The 18,160-nt window shown below is 40.5% G+C and overlaps 1 protein-coding gene across 4 annotated transcripts in view; it reads left to right on the top strand.

The window, feature by feature from the left end:
- Positions 1–18,160, top strand: part of HOOK3 (hook microtubule tethering protein 3) — an 86,753-nt gene that overhangs the window by 33,690 nt on the left and 34,903 nt on the right. For all 4 annotated transcript variants that reach the window (XM_038747463.1, XM_038747461.1, XM_038747464.1 and 1 more), the window contains exons 6-10: positions 2,307–2,374; positions 3,747–3,809; positions 12,922–13,005; positions 15,606–15,769; positions 17,184–17,324. In XM_038747463.1, coding sequence (XP_038603391.1) covers positions 2,307–2,374; positions 3,747–3,809; positions 12,922–13,005; positions 15,606–15,769; positions 17,184–17,324 — 520 coding nt within the window. The remainder of the gene's footprint in view (positions 1–2,306; positions 2,375–3,746; positions 3,810–12,921; positions 13,006–15,605; positions 15,770–17,183; positions 17,325–18,160) is intronic.

Raw genomic sequence — 18,160 nt, 5'->3', positions numbered from 1 at the left:
TGAGACAACTGTTGAGTCTATGTACTTTTTGTTTCATTTGAGACAATTAGGAATTTTTCTTTACTGGGCTTAGCTCACAAGTATTCTAATGAGGAAGGAGTGGAAACTTGCAGGTAGATGTAGGCTATATTATTTTTCATGGCAGTAAGGATTCAGTAAGTGGGCATTGGGCTCCATATTTCTGCCATTTCTGCAGGGCTGAGCAACTTAAAAATTGGAGTGACTATTGAATGCTTTTCTTGAACCAATCGTCAATAGAGGAATCACTTAGTACAGTGCTGTAAAGATTCCAAACTAATTATCTTTGTGAAATAAAGTATAATTTGTTGCTGTAAATCTCATCATTCAGTCATCTAGCATTTTACGGTGTTCGCGGGGAAGGGCCTTGACGTGGCAACACCGCTTCTTAACTAACGCTTCCCCTCTCACACCTGACTAACCTTTTACCCCTCCCATCTTCCAATGACGTTTCTTATCTCCAGCCCAGCACCATAATCTCCTTGTCTCATTGTCACTGTCATTGCTTCCTCGTATGCCCCGTCAGTGTCAGGCTTGTGGGAGGTAGCCGTGCCGTTCAATTCTTTGGGGTTGCCCCACCTTCAGATTCAGTATTGTTGTGGTTCCCAATAGAAACCCTGAAAATCATTTGCAGATTGTTCCCCAAATGATAAGGAGTTGCCTCTTGAAAGTAAAGACTTGAAGAGTAGGGAAAGTTGAATCTTATGTTGAGCCAAATGAGATGCAGGAATATGGTAGATGAATTTCTCCCTCCGAAAAGCCATTTACCTGCCATCTTAAGCGCTTAGTACAGTGCTCTGCACACAGTAAGCGCTCAATAAATACGATTGATGATCATAGTGTAAATCACACCTCTGTAAAAGCATGATGTAAGCTTGTCTCCCTAAAGAGACATGGGGGATTTGGCAGAATTTATACTTAACATTTTCCTATTGAATGAAAACAGTTGTTTTAACGTTAAAACTGAAGTACGTTTCCGGTAGTCCATTTCTTTTTTCGACTTTACCTTCAGGTTCAACCACATTTAAAGGCCCCCAGAAAGTAGTAGCGGTATTTATTAAGCAATTACTGTGGGCAGAGCAATGTACCTCTTTTTTTTAAAGACCTCTGGATTCCTGCAAGTAAACCCATCTCCTAGGGGAGTTGAAAAACAGCTGGTCACCATCTTTTCATAATGTTTCTTCTTATATTTGAAGACTTTTCATGCAGCATTCTTGCCTCAAGATTAAATAATCCCAGGCGATATTGCCAACCTTTCCATTATTTGAGCGGTGCACCCGTGACACCCCACTGCAGTCTTCACTATCATCCAACTAGTGGAAAGTGCTTGGGCCTCGGAGTCAGAGGACTGGGGTTGTAATGTCGGCTCTCCCTGTGGCCTGCTGTGTGACCTTGGGCAAGCCACTTAATGGCTCTGTGCCTCAGTTTCCTCATCTGTAAAATTGGGATTTAGTGCCCGTCCTCCCTGTTACTTAGACTGTGAGCCCCATGTGGGGCAGGGATTGTGTCCAGTGTGATTGATTGTATCTATCCCAGTGCTTACGCTTAGTAATACCATCATTATTCTCTTAACTTCTGGGAGTCATCAGAAGGTAGTAGCTTTGTAGTACTTAAGGCCTTGAGAGGAAAATCAATCTGTGGTTTTTATTGAGGCTTTTTGTGTGCCAAGTATAATTCTAAGCACCTGATCATGTACAGTATAATAGTTAAGCAGACATGATCCCTGCCCATCAGGAGCTTATAGCCTATAGGTGGGTAAAACCCAGCTTATTGCATTTTTTACCTAGTATAGTAAAGGTGAAGCTTCAAAAAGTGTTAAATATTGTTCTCACGAAGCAGGGAATGTGTCTATCAACTCTTATGTCATACTCTCCCAAGTGCTTAGTATAGTGCTCTGTACACAGCACGTGCTCAATATATGCGATTGACTGATCGATTGTGACAACTAAATACCAAGCTTTAGTCTATACTATTTAAAATTATTTTCAAATTACCTTATTTTAGACAGTGACATTACCTGATGACTGTCCTCAAGTGGTTTGGAATGGTGACAAAAAGAGTTATGATTTGTCAGAGCAGGAAATATTTGAAGTTTGGCTCTTAACTCACTTTCTCAAACATTTGTTTGAAGGCCAGAGATCCTTGAGAGAGCCAAAACAAAATGAACCATCTATTAGACATTTGCGTGAATAAGACATTCGGAAGATGCATGGTATAGTTGCCTTTGACTTTTTTCTTGAAATGAATTTAATTTGAACAATGACATTCCAGAGCATTTTTGTTTTCAGAGTACATCCAAGCCATTATGATGATGGAAGAGTCTGTTCAGCATGTTGTCATGACAGCCATTCAAGAGGTACGCATGAAATCCAACAGTATTTTTTTTTTTTCGGTAAATTTACGTTGAACCAGAATGGAAGGCAGAAATACCAGTGTGGCATCAGATTTTAAATAAAAATAAATTGATTGGAAAAAGATTCATTACTAATGGTTTGGAATGAGGTTTTTAAAGCATTTTGGTTATGTTGCCCTTAGTTTTATTTGTCTAATGTATTTCAAGAATTGCTCATTAGAATATCTTTTTTAAAAAATCTTGTACATTTAAACTTTTGATTACTAATCAGTTGTGGGTTCTCTTTCCTTTTGATTCCTGAAAACATCATATTTTCTGATTAAAAGATAAAAATACAAATTTTTTATTCTGTCAGTGCTGTACTTTTAGCTCATCAATTCTGCTGAGCATTTAGAAGATTGACAGAAGTCAGTGAAAACTGCTTTCCTCTCGTAATCACAGGAGACAATTTTGACTGTTTCTAATGGTTATTTCTACCCAAAGCTTTAACTAAAAATGGCTTTTCGCACTCTTCAAGTAGTTATTTGAAAAATATGCTGAATACAAAACCGCAATTAAACACATATAAATTAAGAAGAAAGGAAAGGTATGGATGGCTTTTTCCAAGACAGAGAAGGGAGCCGTGAGCATCTTTTGGTGCATTCCTGACAGCCTCCTCCTTTCCACCCTCTTACGGTTCCTAGGCTAGCTTGATGCATCACCTGGAGGAAATAAAACACTCCTCCTCTCTTCGGAGTCCGTATCTTCCATCAATCGTTACCGATCTTCAGGTCCTGAAGAAAGGAGGAGCGTTTTGTTTCCTCCAGGTAATGCACGAAGCTGGTCTAGGAATCGTGATTATAGAGACTCAATTTTCTCCCCTTCCTCCCTTTGGGAATAGTGAATGCTTTAAAAGGGGCAGAGAAAAGAAGCAGTGGATTTTATCATCAAATTCAGTCATGGGCATTAAGCATCTGCTATGAGCATGCTCCTAAGTGATCACTGTCGTCAAGGAACGCTGCAGTCTATAACTGGACTTGGGTTGCTCCAGGGATTTGGTATCCTTGTCTTCCTCCCGATTGTTTGGAAGTTTGGCAAGCAGTCGGACTTACGAAACTGAGTTTACATAAGCACATAAGTGTGGCCTCCTGAGAAATCTGGAAAATTAGCGGAGTGGTGTCTGTTACCTCACCTGTGAAATGGGGATTGAAACTATGAGCCCCACGTGGGACAATGACTGTGTCCAAGTTGATTTGCTTGTGTCCAGGAAGTAGTTTCTTCTTGGAAGATATCTAGCTTTATGTAGCCGTATGCTAGTAAATAGTTTGTAGCTTCATTCCATGTTCTGTCTTAATGTAATACCTGCAATTTGTAATCACTGTTGTCTTCATTTCAGCTGATGAGTAAAGAGTCACCAGTCTCTGCTGGAAATGATGCTTATGTTGACCTCGACCGTCAGGTACTTTGTGAAAAGTAATCAATTGACATTCTTTCGGTTGTAGAGTATTCACAGATGTCTTTGATAAGTCTGCTATGTAATATATTTGTAAAGTCAGCAAAAACAAGTCAAAATGCAACATTTCATTCTAAATGAAACAAGACCATTTCTCCCAAAAGAAAATCCAGGTTTAATCAAAAGACGATCCTCTGTTACAGCCAACAACTAGGGTACATTTTCTTCATGTGCGGAAACTACTTTTCAAGAGTTTGTGTAGCTTTTGCAATTCATAGTCCCTAAATTTTCACCAGGATTCACAACTTAATCATTTTTCCCTTGTTGCTTTCTGAAATCAAAGTGAAATATAATCATTTTACAGTAATTTTCAAGAACCTAAAGCACGCTCTGCCCCAAAATATGAACTATAGGATTTTTCAAAATCAGCATTATAGAAGACAAATCTTAGGCAAAAGAATATCTTAGCTGCTCTTTAAGTTAAGCCATTGCTTGCGAAACATAGAATCACTTAGGACAGCATATTGTAAGTGTTTCTGTTTGTATAATATGAATTAGCAGGAAATTCACATTCATGAGTCAGTCTCCTACTTCCCCATCGCAGACAAAGGAGAGGGCTATTTGCCAGATTTTCGAATAGTACTATCAGGCTATGAAACCAAGCCGATCTGTGATATTAATCTTCCTCTGATTCCTACATAAATTCCTGTTGAATGGTAGTTTTGCTGGTCTACCCAGAATTTTACATACGCAGTCTGTGTTCAGAGAACAAAATCAGTTGCACCTCATCTATTTTCCAGACTAATAGACAATGGATTAAGAATGCCAGGCCTCAGTTTTAAAGTGCCTTCGCTGCCTGCCCTTTCTACCATGTATGAGTGAACCTAGGTAATTAAACTTTCAGTGTAACTCTCAGCAGTTTCATGTTGCTGTTTCATACACATGATGCAGAGGAAAATGTGTTTGGAAAGTTTGCATTGAGAAGGGGAGAAAGAGAAACAAGTGAAATTGGATACTGGGGGGAAGACTTCAAAAAAAAACACAGAAAGGCCGGGGGGGAAAAGAAAAACAAGAGAAAGATGCTGTCCAATGTGGAAGCAAAGTCTAAGTCTAAACTACAGCATCAATTCACTTCTGGGCCGGGAGAGCTTCAATGCTTATGCCTGCAGGACATCTTAAACCTGTTGTGTAGGCAGACAAAATGAATTTTTTTTAAATAGCAAATTTTGAAGATGCCTGAATAATAATCATCTTGAACCAGCTTGGGTTTTTAAGGAAATTTAAATTCATTCAAACCTGGACTGGCAATTGGAGCACTCCTAATTTAGGGATCATTGACCTGAGTCCTTTTGGAGTAGAAATGTGTTAAAAGCATAAAGGACTGTACTAACCTTAGAGGGACTAGGATTAGACTGGCATTCTTTGTTGATTATGTGGTTTAGGCAGGTGACCAGAGGTGAGTTTGAGCTCACTTTTGAATCACTTAGATGCAAACTGGTGTAGTACGCATCTTGTAGACCCAGAAAATAGGAAGGAAAGCAGGGATTGGATGCAAATGGGTATTGGTTTATTTGTATTTAGTTTTCAATTATCCCTTTCTAACAGAAAGAGCCACAGGCTGTTAAAAAATGTTGTTTGGCACTTGCAAAAAGGTTATGCTGGTAAATGGTATATTTATATCGTAGAATCTTAGTGATTCTTTCCTCTAAAAATGTTTCTTTAAACCTGGAACTGATATTGCTATTGACAGTTTTGGTTACTTTGTGTATTTCTTTGGTGTTCCTCAGGAATTTTTTTTACCCCATTCTTTTCCGTACTTCACGTGGCGTGCTTTGGGAATGCTTTCTTGTGCTATTTTCATTTGGAGTTTCTGTTGATCACTTTTGGTAATCTCTTGATGCTTTTTGACCTTTAAATGGAGTGAGTTAGTGATTTTGGGGTGTCAACACTGGCATCAGTCTGCACAGTTTTTTGTGTTGCTTGTCTCTTTTGTAGAGTTTGGGAGCAGAAACAGTTGAGTGGCTTGAAGAAGTATCCTTGGATAAAAGATGTCCATTACCAATTATACCAAGTGTCTGATGTTCCTGAGGTTTGGTCATGATGGGTTCGGACATGTGAAGTGCATAAAGATGTCTTTTGAAGCTGTTAGGTTTGTGGGGTGAATTTGCAAAGTCACCTCTTGTGTTAGAAACTACTTGCTGTTCGGGCCAGAAGACCTCCTGAGAGTAGCAGATGGTGCCTAGACAGAAAACCTCATCGATTTAAGAAGCCTGCACTGACACCACAAGAGAACAGTGTTAGAGAGTACAGGTTGGCTCCCAGAAGAAATTCAGAATCTCTCTGTACATAATGAGGGGCTCGCACACCAATTTGGAGCCCAGTCGTTTCAAATTCATAACTTCAGGGACAGCCTCCTTAAAAATCACAGCAATGGCATAAAAGATCATCTGATCACCCCGGTTATATGTACCTGTTTTCCCTTCCTTAAATTCAGGCTTTAGCTGCTTGAATCTTCTAGAGATTCAAGTCAAAGAACTTAATTTCAGTAGCTCTCCCTCTCCAAAGCTTGTAAGTCATTTTTCAAAGCATCACTTCACTAATCCCAGTAATAATAATAATAATAATGGTATTTGTTAATCGCTTACTATGTGCAAAGCACTGTTCTAAGCGCTGGGGAGGTTACAAGTTGATCAGGTTGTCCCACGGGGGGCTCATAGTATTAATCCCCATTTTACAGATGAAGTAACAACTGAGGCACAGAGAGTTAAATGACTTGCCCAAAGTCACACAGCTGACAATTGGGAGAGCCGGGATTTGAACCCGTGACCTCTGACTCCAAAGCCCGGGCTCTTTCCACTGAGCCACGCTGCTAAACAAATACCATCATTGTTATTATCATTACTGTTATTAACTAGGTGGTCCTATCGATCTCGGAGGGCAGAATAGACCTGTCTCCCTTTGGGAGTCACAAATAAAGCACAAGAATTAACTGCACGAGAGGGAAAAATTGGTGAATCCCAGCCTCTGTTGACAGACCTAGTGAGCACAATGGTTCTGTTACACATTCCAGTAACACTGTTTAAGTATGATAATGTTTATAATTCCCGTTTTACAAGTGGTTACTCATAAGACCCCAAAAAGGTGTCACTTGCAGCAGGCCATAGTAACAGTTCCATGGCCCAGTGAAAAGTAGAACTTGAATTTTCAAGTTGGTTGCTTTGCCCTGATGTAGTTTGAGATGCAGCTTTAGCTCTTGTTTTTTTATGGTATTTGTTAAGAGCCAGGCACTAAGCGCTGGGGTAGATACAAAGTAATCAGGTTGGAAACGGTCCGTGTCTGACGGGGGGCTCACAATCTTAATCCCCATTTTGCCGATGAGGTAACTGAGGCCCAGAGAAGTTAAGTGACTGGCCTAAGGTCACACGGCGGGCTAGTGGTGGAGCCGGGATTAAAGCCCCAGTACTTTTGAATCCCGGACCCATGCTCTAACCATTATACCACCCTGCTTCTTAGGTTCTGCTTGTAGTATAAAAGCATGATTATCTCCAAAGTCTTTCAAAATCAAAGCTGTACCAACTGCATCAGCTTAAAATTAACGTAAAGCATCTTAGACCAAGTTTTGTTACCACGCTAATAATTATCGTTTTTGTTAAGCACTTACTGTAAGCGCCAAGCGCTGTACTAAATGCCGGAGTAGATGGAAGATAATCGGATCCCACACGCAGTCTCAGTAGGAGGGAGAAGAGGTATTTTAGACTGTGAGCCCACTGTTGGGTGGGGACTGTCTCTATATGTTGCCAACTTGTACTTCCCAAGCGCTTAGTACAGTGCTCTGCACACAGTAAGCGCTCAATAAATACGATTGATGATGATATTGAGCCCCCATTTTGCAGATGAGGGAGCTGAGGTACAGAGAAGTTAGGTCACACATCAGGTACGTGGTGGAGCCGGGATTAGAAACCAAATCCTCCAACTCTCAGGCCTTCATCAATCGTATTTATTGAGCGCTTACTGTGTGCTTACTGTGTGCAGAGCACTGTACTAAGCGCTCAATAATAAGTGCTAAGGCCTGTGCTCTTTCTACTAAGCCATGCTGCTTCATAGACTCAAACATTTTCACATTTGATTCACACAACTTATTCTTATCGTTGATGGGCATAGAACCGTCAGTGCTGCGCAGTGCATATCTGTGGATTTGCGTAAAGAAAATATTCAACTCTCCTATAGAAGACACCAAACAATCTTCCCCTTGTTCACATGATGACTACAACCTACCTTTTTGAGTATGACCTGCAAAGAATTGAATGAAAAGACCTGATGCAGAGGATGAAAGAAAGCCTTTTTTGGTGCACCGGAATTAATGAAAGAAAGCCTCTTTTTCGCGCACCAGTGATGCATTAGTTTGAATGTCTATCCCCAGTAGTGAAGCTAGGAACAAGGAGGCGATTTTCACTACATGTACCACCTTTGTTGAAGTGACTTAGGGAAGCTGGAGGGTGTTCCTGGAAGGTGCCCTCATCTTCCAGCCAGCCAGTGGGACCAAAGTAGTTGTATCATTAGTATTTATTGAGGAGCCCACTGGTGCAGTGTACTGAACTAGGGATTTAGGAAATACTTAAAAAGCAAGCGTCATGCTCTTCGCCCGTAATGGAGGAGAGAGGCAAAACATATCGTCCAAGAGAGTAGTCAGTCATCGGTTTTCAAACATAATGATAAGTTTTTGAGTGGTCAGTGGGCTGGAATGGCCAGCACCCATCTCAGTGGACAATAGTTCCACCTTTGTACCAGACCATATGGCGATTTAGTATAAACGCAGTATGTCAAAAGACACTTTCACAGTATATTGAGGCATACAGGCCAGATCCTCACCATATTTTCTCTTTGGTTTCTATAGGGCTTAGCGTTTGTGAATTCTTAAATACCAATTTAGTAGATATGTCAAAAGTAAGTTTTTTTTATAAATGTCACGTGCCTGACATATTCCAGCCATAAACTACTTGAATGGGTGTATTTCACTTTGGATGAAAAAGAAATTCAATCCGTTTCCCATTTATCTTGACTAGTGAAGTTTGTTTATAAAAAAAAAATTTAGTGTTGGAACATCACTGTGTATGCCTGAAGCTCAGATACCAAAAATACAGTATTGAGAACAGCTATGTTTGGTAAAAAGAGTTTCCCTCCCAGTCAGTCAGAGGTGCGTATCGTGCACTTACTGCATCCAGATCACTGTACTAATCACTCGGGGAGGTTTACAATGCAGTAGAGTTGGTAGACAAATTCCTGCATTTGCAATCTAGTGGGGAAGAATGACGGTAAAATAGATTACAGAAAAGGAAGGAGTGTAAGGATATGTACAAAAGCACCGTGGGGCTGGAGGTGGGGTGAGGTTCAAGTGCGTAGTCAAGTCCGGCAATCGTATTTGAGTGCTTATTGCGTGCAGAGCACTTGGGAGAGAACAGTATAGCAATAAACAGGCACATTCCCTGCCCACACACAGGAAGAGAAGGTGAATAAAGTGGGTGGGGGGAAGAGATTACTAAGGACGGGTTTCTTCGACGAGATGATTACTAAGAAGTTTGGCTGAAGATAGAAAGAGTGGTTATCTTTTGGCTATGAAGGGAGAGGGAACTCCAGGCCCGAGGGAGGACAGGAGTATTGTGTCAGTGGCAAGAGAGATGAGATTGACTGAGGCAGTTGAATAAAATGGTGCTAGAGGAGTGAATATGTGGGCTGGGTAGTAGGAGGAGATTAGCAAGATTAGGTAAGAGGGAGGTAATTGCCTTACAGTCAGTGGCAAAGAGTTGTTGTTTGACGTGGATATGGATGGGCAGCATTTTTGGAGGTTTTTGAGGAGTGGGGAGATACGCACTCAACGCGTTTTAGAAGAACAGTCTGGGCAGCAGGGTGAAGTTGTGGATTGGAATGGGGAGAGACTGGAGGCTGGGCGCCCACTGAGGAGGCTGATATAATAGTCGAGGCAGGATATGAGGGTTTGGACCAGCATGGTAGCAGGTTGGCTGGATAGGCCGGGGTGGATTCTAGAGGCGTTTTGACGTACGGCCAATAGGATTTCATGACAGAGTGAATATCTGGGTTGAATGAGAGATGAATTGAGGATAATGCCAAGGTTATGGGCTTGTGAGACAGGGAGGAGGGTGGTGTTTTTTCCTTCAGTGTCATCTGATCTGTCATTATCATCTCGAAGTTGTCCTTTATTTGCAGGTTGATTCAGAGAGTGACAAGCCAGCCAAGTATGGTCTCTTCAGTCTTTAGGTCTTGTCTGGAAGAAATCTCAAGTTGGGGAAGGTTGTGAAGTGGCTAGAGTTCACCTACCACAGATCACCTCTTAGTATTTTTCTGCAAGGGCAGGGTTTCACTCCTCAAAACTCCTTTCACAGGCAACTCTGTGTCCCATTGGGGTGCCCATATGCAATTTTTTTATGGTATTTGTAAAGTGCTTACTATATGTCAAGCACTGTTGTAAGCGCTAGGGTAGATACAAGTTTATCGGATTGGATACAGTCATTGTTCCCGTGGAGCTCACAGTCTAAATTGGAGGGAGGAGGATTTAATCCCCATTTTACAGATGAGGTAACTGAGGCGCAGAGAAATTAAGTGACCTGCCCAAGGTCATACAGCAAGCAATTGGCCGATCTGGGGTTAGAACCCAGGCCTGTGTTCTTTCCACTTGGCCCCGCTGCTTCCCATGGCCAGTATAAGTTCATCTTCAGAAATTTAGCTCTGTGTTTCATCTCGCTGCTGTTTGAGTGTGCAGTTTGGGGAGTTTTTTGTTAGCATTGACCATGTATATCATTTACTATCTTTCGGTTCATCCTACATTTCTTCTAGGTTGTTTTTTGATTTATGTGTTTGTTAGATGCAGTTCATATATTTTCTAGGAATAGCATGTCTAGTCTACTGTAAAGTCATCAAAGTGGTGCATATTTGTTTTCTTTTTATAAGGAAAGGTGATACTCAGTCACCTCTTTTTCTTCAGAGCTTTGAATTTGGTATGTTCTTCATTTCTTAGATTAATCAATCAGGGGTATTTATTGAGTGCTTTCAGTGTGCAGAGTGTTGTGTTGTAAAATACAATCAATCAATCAATCGTATTTATTGAGCGCTTACTGTGTGCAGAGCACTGTACTAAGCGCTTGGGAAGTACAAGCTGGCAACATATAGAGACAGTCCCTACCCAACAGTGGGCTTACAGTCTAGAAGGGGGAGACAGAGAACAAAACCAAACATACTAACAAAATAAAATAAATAGAATAGATAGGCAACAAGTAAAATAAATAGAGTCATTAATAAATAAATAAAAATACAAGAGTTGGTAGGAATTGATTAGGAGAACCAGGGGATCATTATCTTCTCACAGCATGTCACTCGAGGAGCCGTGAGCTTTAATATCTGGCTCTCACTTGTCAAAAATCATGTGAGTAACCGAATCCTCACATGGAGCATTAGTTTTAAGGACACTCATCTTCAGAGAGGTTCAAGGTGGTAATTATGTTTTTCACTGTCAAATTCTCTCCTGCCTTGACAGATCTATCCTTGCTGGAAGCTAACAGAAACTTCAGGCCCAAAAATTGATGAAATGGGGAAACAGACGAGAATTAGAAGGGCCTCAGCAGATCGATATGAAGGGAGAGACAGTAGAAGTAGCAGTGCTATTCATTTGACACCTACTGAGTGCAGTGCACCATACTAAGTGCTTTGGCAAGTAAAACAGAAGCCCAAGATACGTTCCCTGCCCACAAAGATATAAACTTGATAGAGAGAAAACAATGGGGAGTAGGTATGGCATAGGATTTGGTGATATAAATGGTTCTGGAAGTTTAATTATTTTATTTCCATTCAGAAGTCAGCAAGAGAAAATGATATATTTCTTGTTTAATCCAGGAACTTGGAACTAGCCAGGTTACAGAGACCGATTTACTACCTATTGTAGTGCAAGTGCTTGCCAGGTTTAGTAAATTCAGTAATTTGGTATGTATCTTAATCTCCCTTTTGTAATAAAGGTAATAATTAAAATTAAAAATAGAATCGAATAGGGTACAAACGCAAAGAAATGTATTCTTGGCATTGTTAGATCCACAATGATATGCATCTGGGATTGTGGCTTTTACAAGGGTAGGTTAAAAGCTGTTTAATATTTAAACTGTTTTGTGTAGTTCAGTTTTTAGCTGGATCAAAGTGGAACTGTGTAAAAAGGAGAGGTTTTTTTGTTTTTGTTTTCATAAAGGGCATGTGATATGAGGAATGGCTGTGCTTGTAAGACTCAGGAGTTAAGTTGCTCCAATCTTGAATCCTCCTGTCATCTTTCACACTTCCTTGTCCCAGATTCCAAGTTCTTAATCCATGAATATGCCCAGGACATATTCAAGCTATGGCCCGAATGTCACACTGGAGTGGGAACCTGGAACCATACATAATTTGGATTGCAGTTTTAAAAATGCCCCTTTTTCTTATCTAACCAAATTCTACAGGAATCTGCGTGTGATCTGTTATTGCACACTAAATTGTTGATTTTGCTACGTCTGACTCAAGTAGAAAAAGATATGGGGTTTACTTTGGTATTCAGCTAAAATAAAGCCAGTTTCTTCTTTTAAAATTTACTGTGTAAATGTAAGAACAATAAAAAAATATAACTGATGAACGTAGGTTGAAATTTTATGGCAATAATTTCACCCAATGTAGTGTTTACGTCTTTGCATCAGTAGATTTGGCAGAGCCCCATTGCAGCAAGATAAATGTGAAAGGTCAAGGCAGGGGGAGAAAAGTAGTGGAGAGGAAAGAAAAACTAATAAATTTGGGCCCAAAAGGGAAACAAAGATTAGCTATTGTTGCTTCTGGTTCTTCTGGAAGTTTGTTGGAATTGGAAGTGTGGAGTTGAGGTTTTGGGGGGGGAAGGAGGATTCTTTCCATTGGAGAGGCATCCAAGGGAAATTGAAGAAGAGTTTGCAGCAGCAAGAATAATCAACCAGTAAAAGCAGTTGATCTGGAAGAGAGAGGTGGCGGAGTGTTAGGGTTGAGTCTTTTTTCCAGAGCTATAGTTAATTTTGGCATTTTATTGGGAAATAAACATTCAGCATTATATCTGTGTTTTTTTAACTAGTTGAAGAAAACCACAGAAGAGCTAAATGAAGCTTTAGCAGCCAAAGAAGAAATTGCTCAGAGATGTCATGAATTAGATATGCAGGTAAGGAGTTTTGTCTAATTTCAATTCATGTATGGAAATGATAGGGTGTGAAATATCCCTCATGGGAAGAAGCACTTGGACTCTAAAGCCCCCAAGGAAAAGTTTTTATTTTTTTTTTCCGTTTTAGGTATTGGACATTCCTGCCTAATTTATAACTTTGAGACTTACTATTTCAAAGTATACTATACTGTGCTGTACTGTATACTACACTTACTATATATCTGAAGGTGGATATATAAACTAAAACTTTAAAGATGTGTCACATGGTTACCCCCAAATTTTCCTGTTTCTCTGAGTCTGTTAGCCTATTAAACTGTTATATATAACTAATGACTAGGTCCGTGTTCACATTTGCATGCTCTATTTCATTGCTTTTTCACAGCCATTAACAGTTTTATGATGGGGTAACATTGAAGTTTCATAAGAGTGGAACCTTTAATAAGCTGTTTATTTTTTTAAATGGTATTTGTTCAGGGTGATGTCCCACATGGAGCTCACCGTCTTAATCCCCATTTTACAGCTGAGGTTACTGAGGCAAAGAGAAGTGAAAGGACTTGTCCAAGGTAACACTGCAGACAAGTGGCTGAGCCAAAGTTAGAACCCATATGCTCTAATTCCCAGGGCTGTGCTCCTTCCAGTAGACCACACTGCTTCTTTTTAAGCTTCCTTTTAAAGTGGCATTAAAGATTAGAGTGATGAAAATAACTTATATTTTCAAGTCATTCATACACATAGTTCTCCTCACCCCTACTTTAAAGTACTTTTATTCATAGGTATACCTATCTTTTGAAAAGTTAGTGATATGCCTTTGGTCACAGAGTAAATGCTTGGCACATAGTAAGCGCTTAACAAATACTATCATCATTATTATTATGGGCAGAGCTAGATTTATAATCTTTCATGCTGTTTGAAACTCATAAGAAGAGAAAATCCATATAGAGAAAAGTCTTTGTTTCAAGAACCCAAATGACTAAATTAAGGATGGGGAATGGGGAGGGAAAAAAAAAATCTATGAGGGCTGCTTATCAGGATATGTAAACTTTTTTCTCTGGAATCTGAATCTCTCACTTCAGACCCTCCTACCATTATGATACCAGCCCTTGTGGTTTTAAAGTTAAAGATCTTCATGAGTACTGTATTATGTACCTGTACATTTCAACAAAGTAGGTCTTTTTACCTAATCTCATTCGTAAGGACAATTTCTATTTCCAGCTAAGTGCAGAAGGGTAAAAAAAACCAAAAACTTTCTTAGCCTTTCAGATTCCCAGCTAGTCAGCCACTGTGTTAGAGATATATTTCATTTTAGCGTGTTAAGTCAGATCTTGCATATCGTGGTGTGTCCTAAATTGAGCCTCTTAACTTGTAAACTTTCTGCCCAGGTGACGTGGCTTAGTGGAAAGAGAATGGGATTGGAAGTCAGGTCAGGGGTTCTAATCCCTGCTCCGCCACTTATCAGCTGTGTGACTTCGGGCAAGTCACTTAACCTCTCTGTGCCTGTTACCTCATCTGTAAAATGGGGATTAAGATCGTGAGCCCCATGTGGGACACCCTGATTACCTTGTATCTCCCCAGTGCTTAGAATAGTACTTGGCACATAGTAAGCGCTTAACAAATACCATTATTACCAATACTTAGAACAGTTCCAAGGAAGTTGGGGGCTAGACAGGGAGCTCTGGTTGCTTTCAGCTTACTCCACAGGGTAATTCAAGAGGCAGAGAATTTGCAGAGGACATTGAAGGTATCAAAATCTATGCAGATTTGTCGGCAGAGCCGGGAAGGAATTAATAATTTGGTTGGAATTAGGACATCATCATCATCATCATCAATCGTATTTAAGCGCTTACTGTGTGCAGAGCACTGTACTAAGCGCTTGGGAAGTACAAGTTGGCAACATATAGGGACAGTCCCTACCCAACAGTGGGCTCACAGTCTAAAAGGACAGAGAAAGTGAATGTGCAATAGGCCAGGTGTGCGTGGCATTTGCTTTTTCACCATGGGCAGTTTGGTGCTTTTTAACAGCAGCATCTTTCATTCATAATAATGATGGTATTTGTTAAGCGCTTACTATGTGCAAAGCACTGTTCTAAGCGCTGGGGGGATACAGGGTGATCAGGTTGTCCCACGTGGGGCTCACAGTCTTAATCCCCATTTTACAGGTGAGGTAACTGAGGCACAGAGAAGTTAAGTGACTTGCCCAAAGTCACACAGCCGATAAGTGGCAGAGCCGAGACTAGAACCCATGACCTCTGACTCCCAAAACCGGGCTTTTTCCACTGAGCCACGCTGCTTCATTCAGTTGTATTTACTGAGCACTTATTGGGTGTGAAAGAGTGGAACATAACAATGAACAGACAGATTCCCTGCCCACAGTGAGCTTACAGTCCATATGGGGAGAGAGGCATTAAAATAAATAACAGATATCTACCTAAGTGTCATGGGGCTGGGAGGGGGGATGAACAAAGGGAGCAAGTCCAGCACCTGTGAGACGGCCAACATTCTTAGTGGTTTGAAGGGCTCTGAGCTTAAAGTTTGACTTTGCTTCATCTTCATAAATCCAGCTTTTGAATTTGTAACCCCATTTGGCTTCTCCGATCTAACAGGTTGCAGCATTACAAGAAGAAAAAAGTAGTTTACTAGCAGAGAATCAGGTGTTAATGGAAAGACTAAACCAGTCTGATTCTATAGAGGACCCTAACAGCCCTGCGGGTCGGAGGCATCTGCAGCTACAGACTCAGTTGGAGCAGCTCCAAGAAGAAACATTCAGGTAAAAAAAAATAATAATAATCAAAACGAAAGAAACAAAAAGCAGTTTTAATTATTCTTATTCTGATTAGGCAACTAAATTGTAACTTCCCAACTAATGGTTGATGGTTAAATTCTCTCTCATTCTTAAAATGAAAGATGAATTTGTTTTGCAACCTGTTAGCTTGTGTTACGATCTGATAGCCAGCAGTTGAGGAACAACGTGGCCTAATGAGAAGCAGCATGACCTGGTGGATAGGTTACGGGCCCGAGAGTCAGAAGGACCTGGGTTTTAATCTTGGCCCCACCATTAGTTTGCTGGGTAACCCTGGGCAAGTCACTTTGTCTGGGCCTCAGTTCCCTCATCTGGAAAATGGGAATTGAGGCTCAGCGTCTCAATGAGGGACAGGGACTATGTCCAACCCGGTTTGCTTATGTCCACCCCAGTGCTTTGTACAGTTGCCTGGCACATAACACTTAACAAATATCACAATTATTATTATTATGAAAGAATACACCACCTGTAGGTTGCAGATCATCACCCTGTGACTCCTTCCTATCCATAACATACTATAGTATCTTTGTTCCCTTTTAGTGTGTAGGCTCCTTGAGGGTAAGGATCATGCCTACGAATTCTGTTTAAGCGACTAGTATAAAGTTCGGCATTCAGCGGGTGCTCAGTAGATACTCTTGCTGGATTGATTGAGGGAAGATTTCCATTCTGAAGAGCCACTGTTCTAGGCTTTCTCAGAAGATTTGGAAAAATCAACATCCCAGACCAATTCTTTTGTCAAATAGAATGCCTTTTTTCTAGGTATAAAATTCTCCGAGGTTCTTGCCTGTAATTCTCTTTCAGAAGTGCTTTTGTCCAATGTGATCATTTTGTATCTTTCCCCACATTTAGCACTTTTTGTGTGCTTAAAAGAGATAGTAATTTTTGACACTTGATAGGGTCTTGACTTAGGGAATTTGGGAGTTTTCTTAAATGGTATTTGTTAAGCACTTACTATGGACCAAGCACTGTACTAAGTGCTGTGGTAGGTACAAACCCATCTCACTCTGAAAAATTGCCTAGTAGTAATATGTGTATTTTCTTGAACACTTAAGCCTTTTAAATCTGTCATACTGTTCATCATACAGAACAGATCATTAACCTTATAGTATAGTTTTCCAGAAGTCTGTTCACTAATAATAGTCACTGCTGGTAATATGTTAAGTTTTAAGGTAAGTAGCAATTCCTAGTTATTGCTAATTTTTTAATGAAAGCAGTTGAAAGATCATCAAATTAAGTACGCTTCTCCAAACGGGTTCCAGTGGTTTTCTTTCCCTCCATCTTGCTCCATTTGTAAATGTTTTAATAAACGTGACTCTGAAGGCGGAAGCCGTGGGTAGTTGTTGTGTGTTTTCTTTGAGGGTGTTGTTTTTTGTTCCTTTAGATTAGAAGCAGCGAAAGATGATTATCGAATACGCTGTGAAGAGTTGGAAAAGGAAATTGCGGAACTGCGGCAGCAAAACGAAGAACTTTCGACTCTGGCAGATGAAGCTCAGTCTCTGAAAGATGAGATAGATGTACTTAGGTAAGCCACTTCTTCACAATCCCATAAAATTCTAGAGCCAAGCATCCCCGTACACTGGAGTCCCTGTCCCCTCCCCTATGTTCTCACCTGCATTATTCCTCCCCTTTCTGACACCCCCCCCCCCCATATCCCCCATTTTCTCTCTTTACAGCCCCCTGCACCCTACATTTTCCTTCAGTTTTTCCTTGTGGAATAGTGTCCGGAATTTGTTATTATTTGACGTCTGCTGCACTAGTGCTCTGAATGGACAGAAATTTTAGTCTTCTACGGCCCAAACAATCCCGTGCCACCGTGGCTCCATGCCTTCCTGCAAATGCCCTCAGACTAGTGGAAATGGTGGTTGAACATCACACTTTCCTACTAGTGTTGGAGACATTAAAAAACCTCTTAGAGCCTAAGATATGTCCTCCATTCTTTTTCCCACAAGCAACAAAGTCTCTGTTGCCCTCCCTGCCGAACACACGCTTGGCTTACAGTCTCTGGAAACGAGGGATTGCAGGCTTCAAACAGGTGGTAGAACCACAGTCTTTGCTGCGATTTTCCATCCCAGACAGAGAAACAACAAAAAAAGCAGTTTATATTCAGTTTATAGCAATTTATATTTCTATCCCCCTACCATTGTCTACATCCTCAATTATTCAGTCGTATTAAGTCCTGTGTGCCTAGCACTGCACTAAGTGCTTGAGAAGTACAGTTAAACAATAAACAGGGACAATCCCTCCCCACGGTGAACTCACATCCTTCTTAGTCCAAGCAACTACAGAGGTTAATTTAATAATAATAATAATAATAATAATAATAATAGTGGTATTTGTTAAGCGCTTGCTCTATGTGCT

Source organism: Tachyglossus aculeatus, chromosome 5 (assembly GCF_015852505.1).
Source record: "Tachyglossus aculeatus isolate mTacAcu1 chromosome 5, mTacAcu1.pri, whole genome shotgun sequence".
NCBI lineage: Eukaryota > Metazoa > Chordata > Mammalia > Monotremata > Tachyglossidae > Tachyglossus > Tachyglossus aculeatus.
This window is presented reverse-complemented; position numbering and strand designations above follow the sequence as displayed.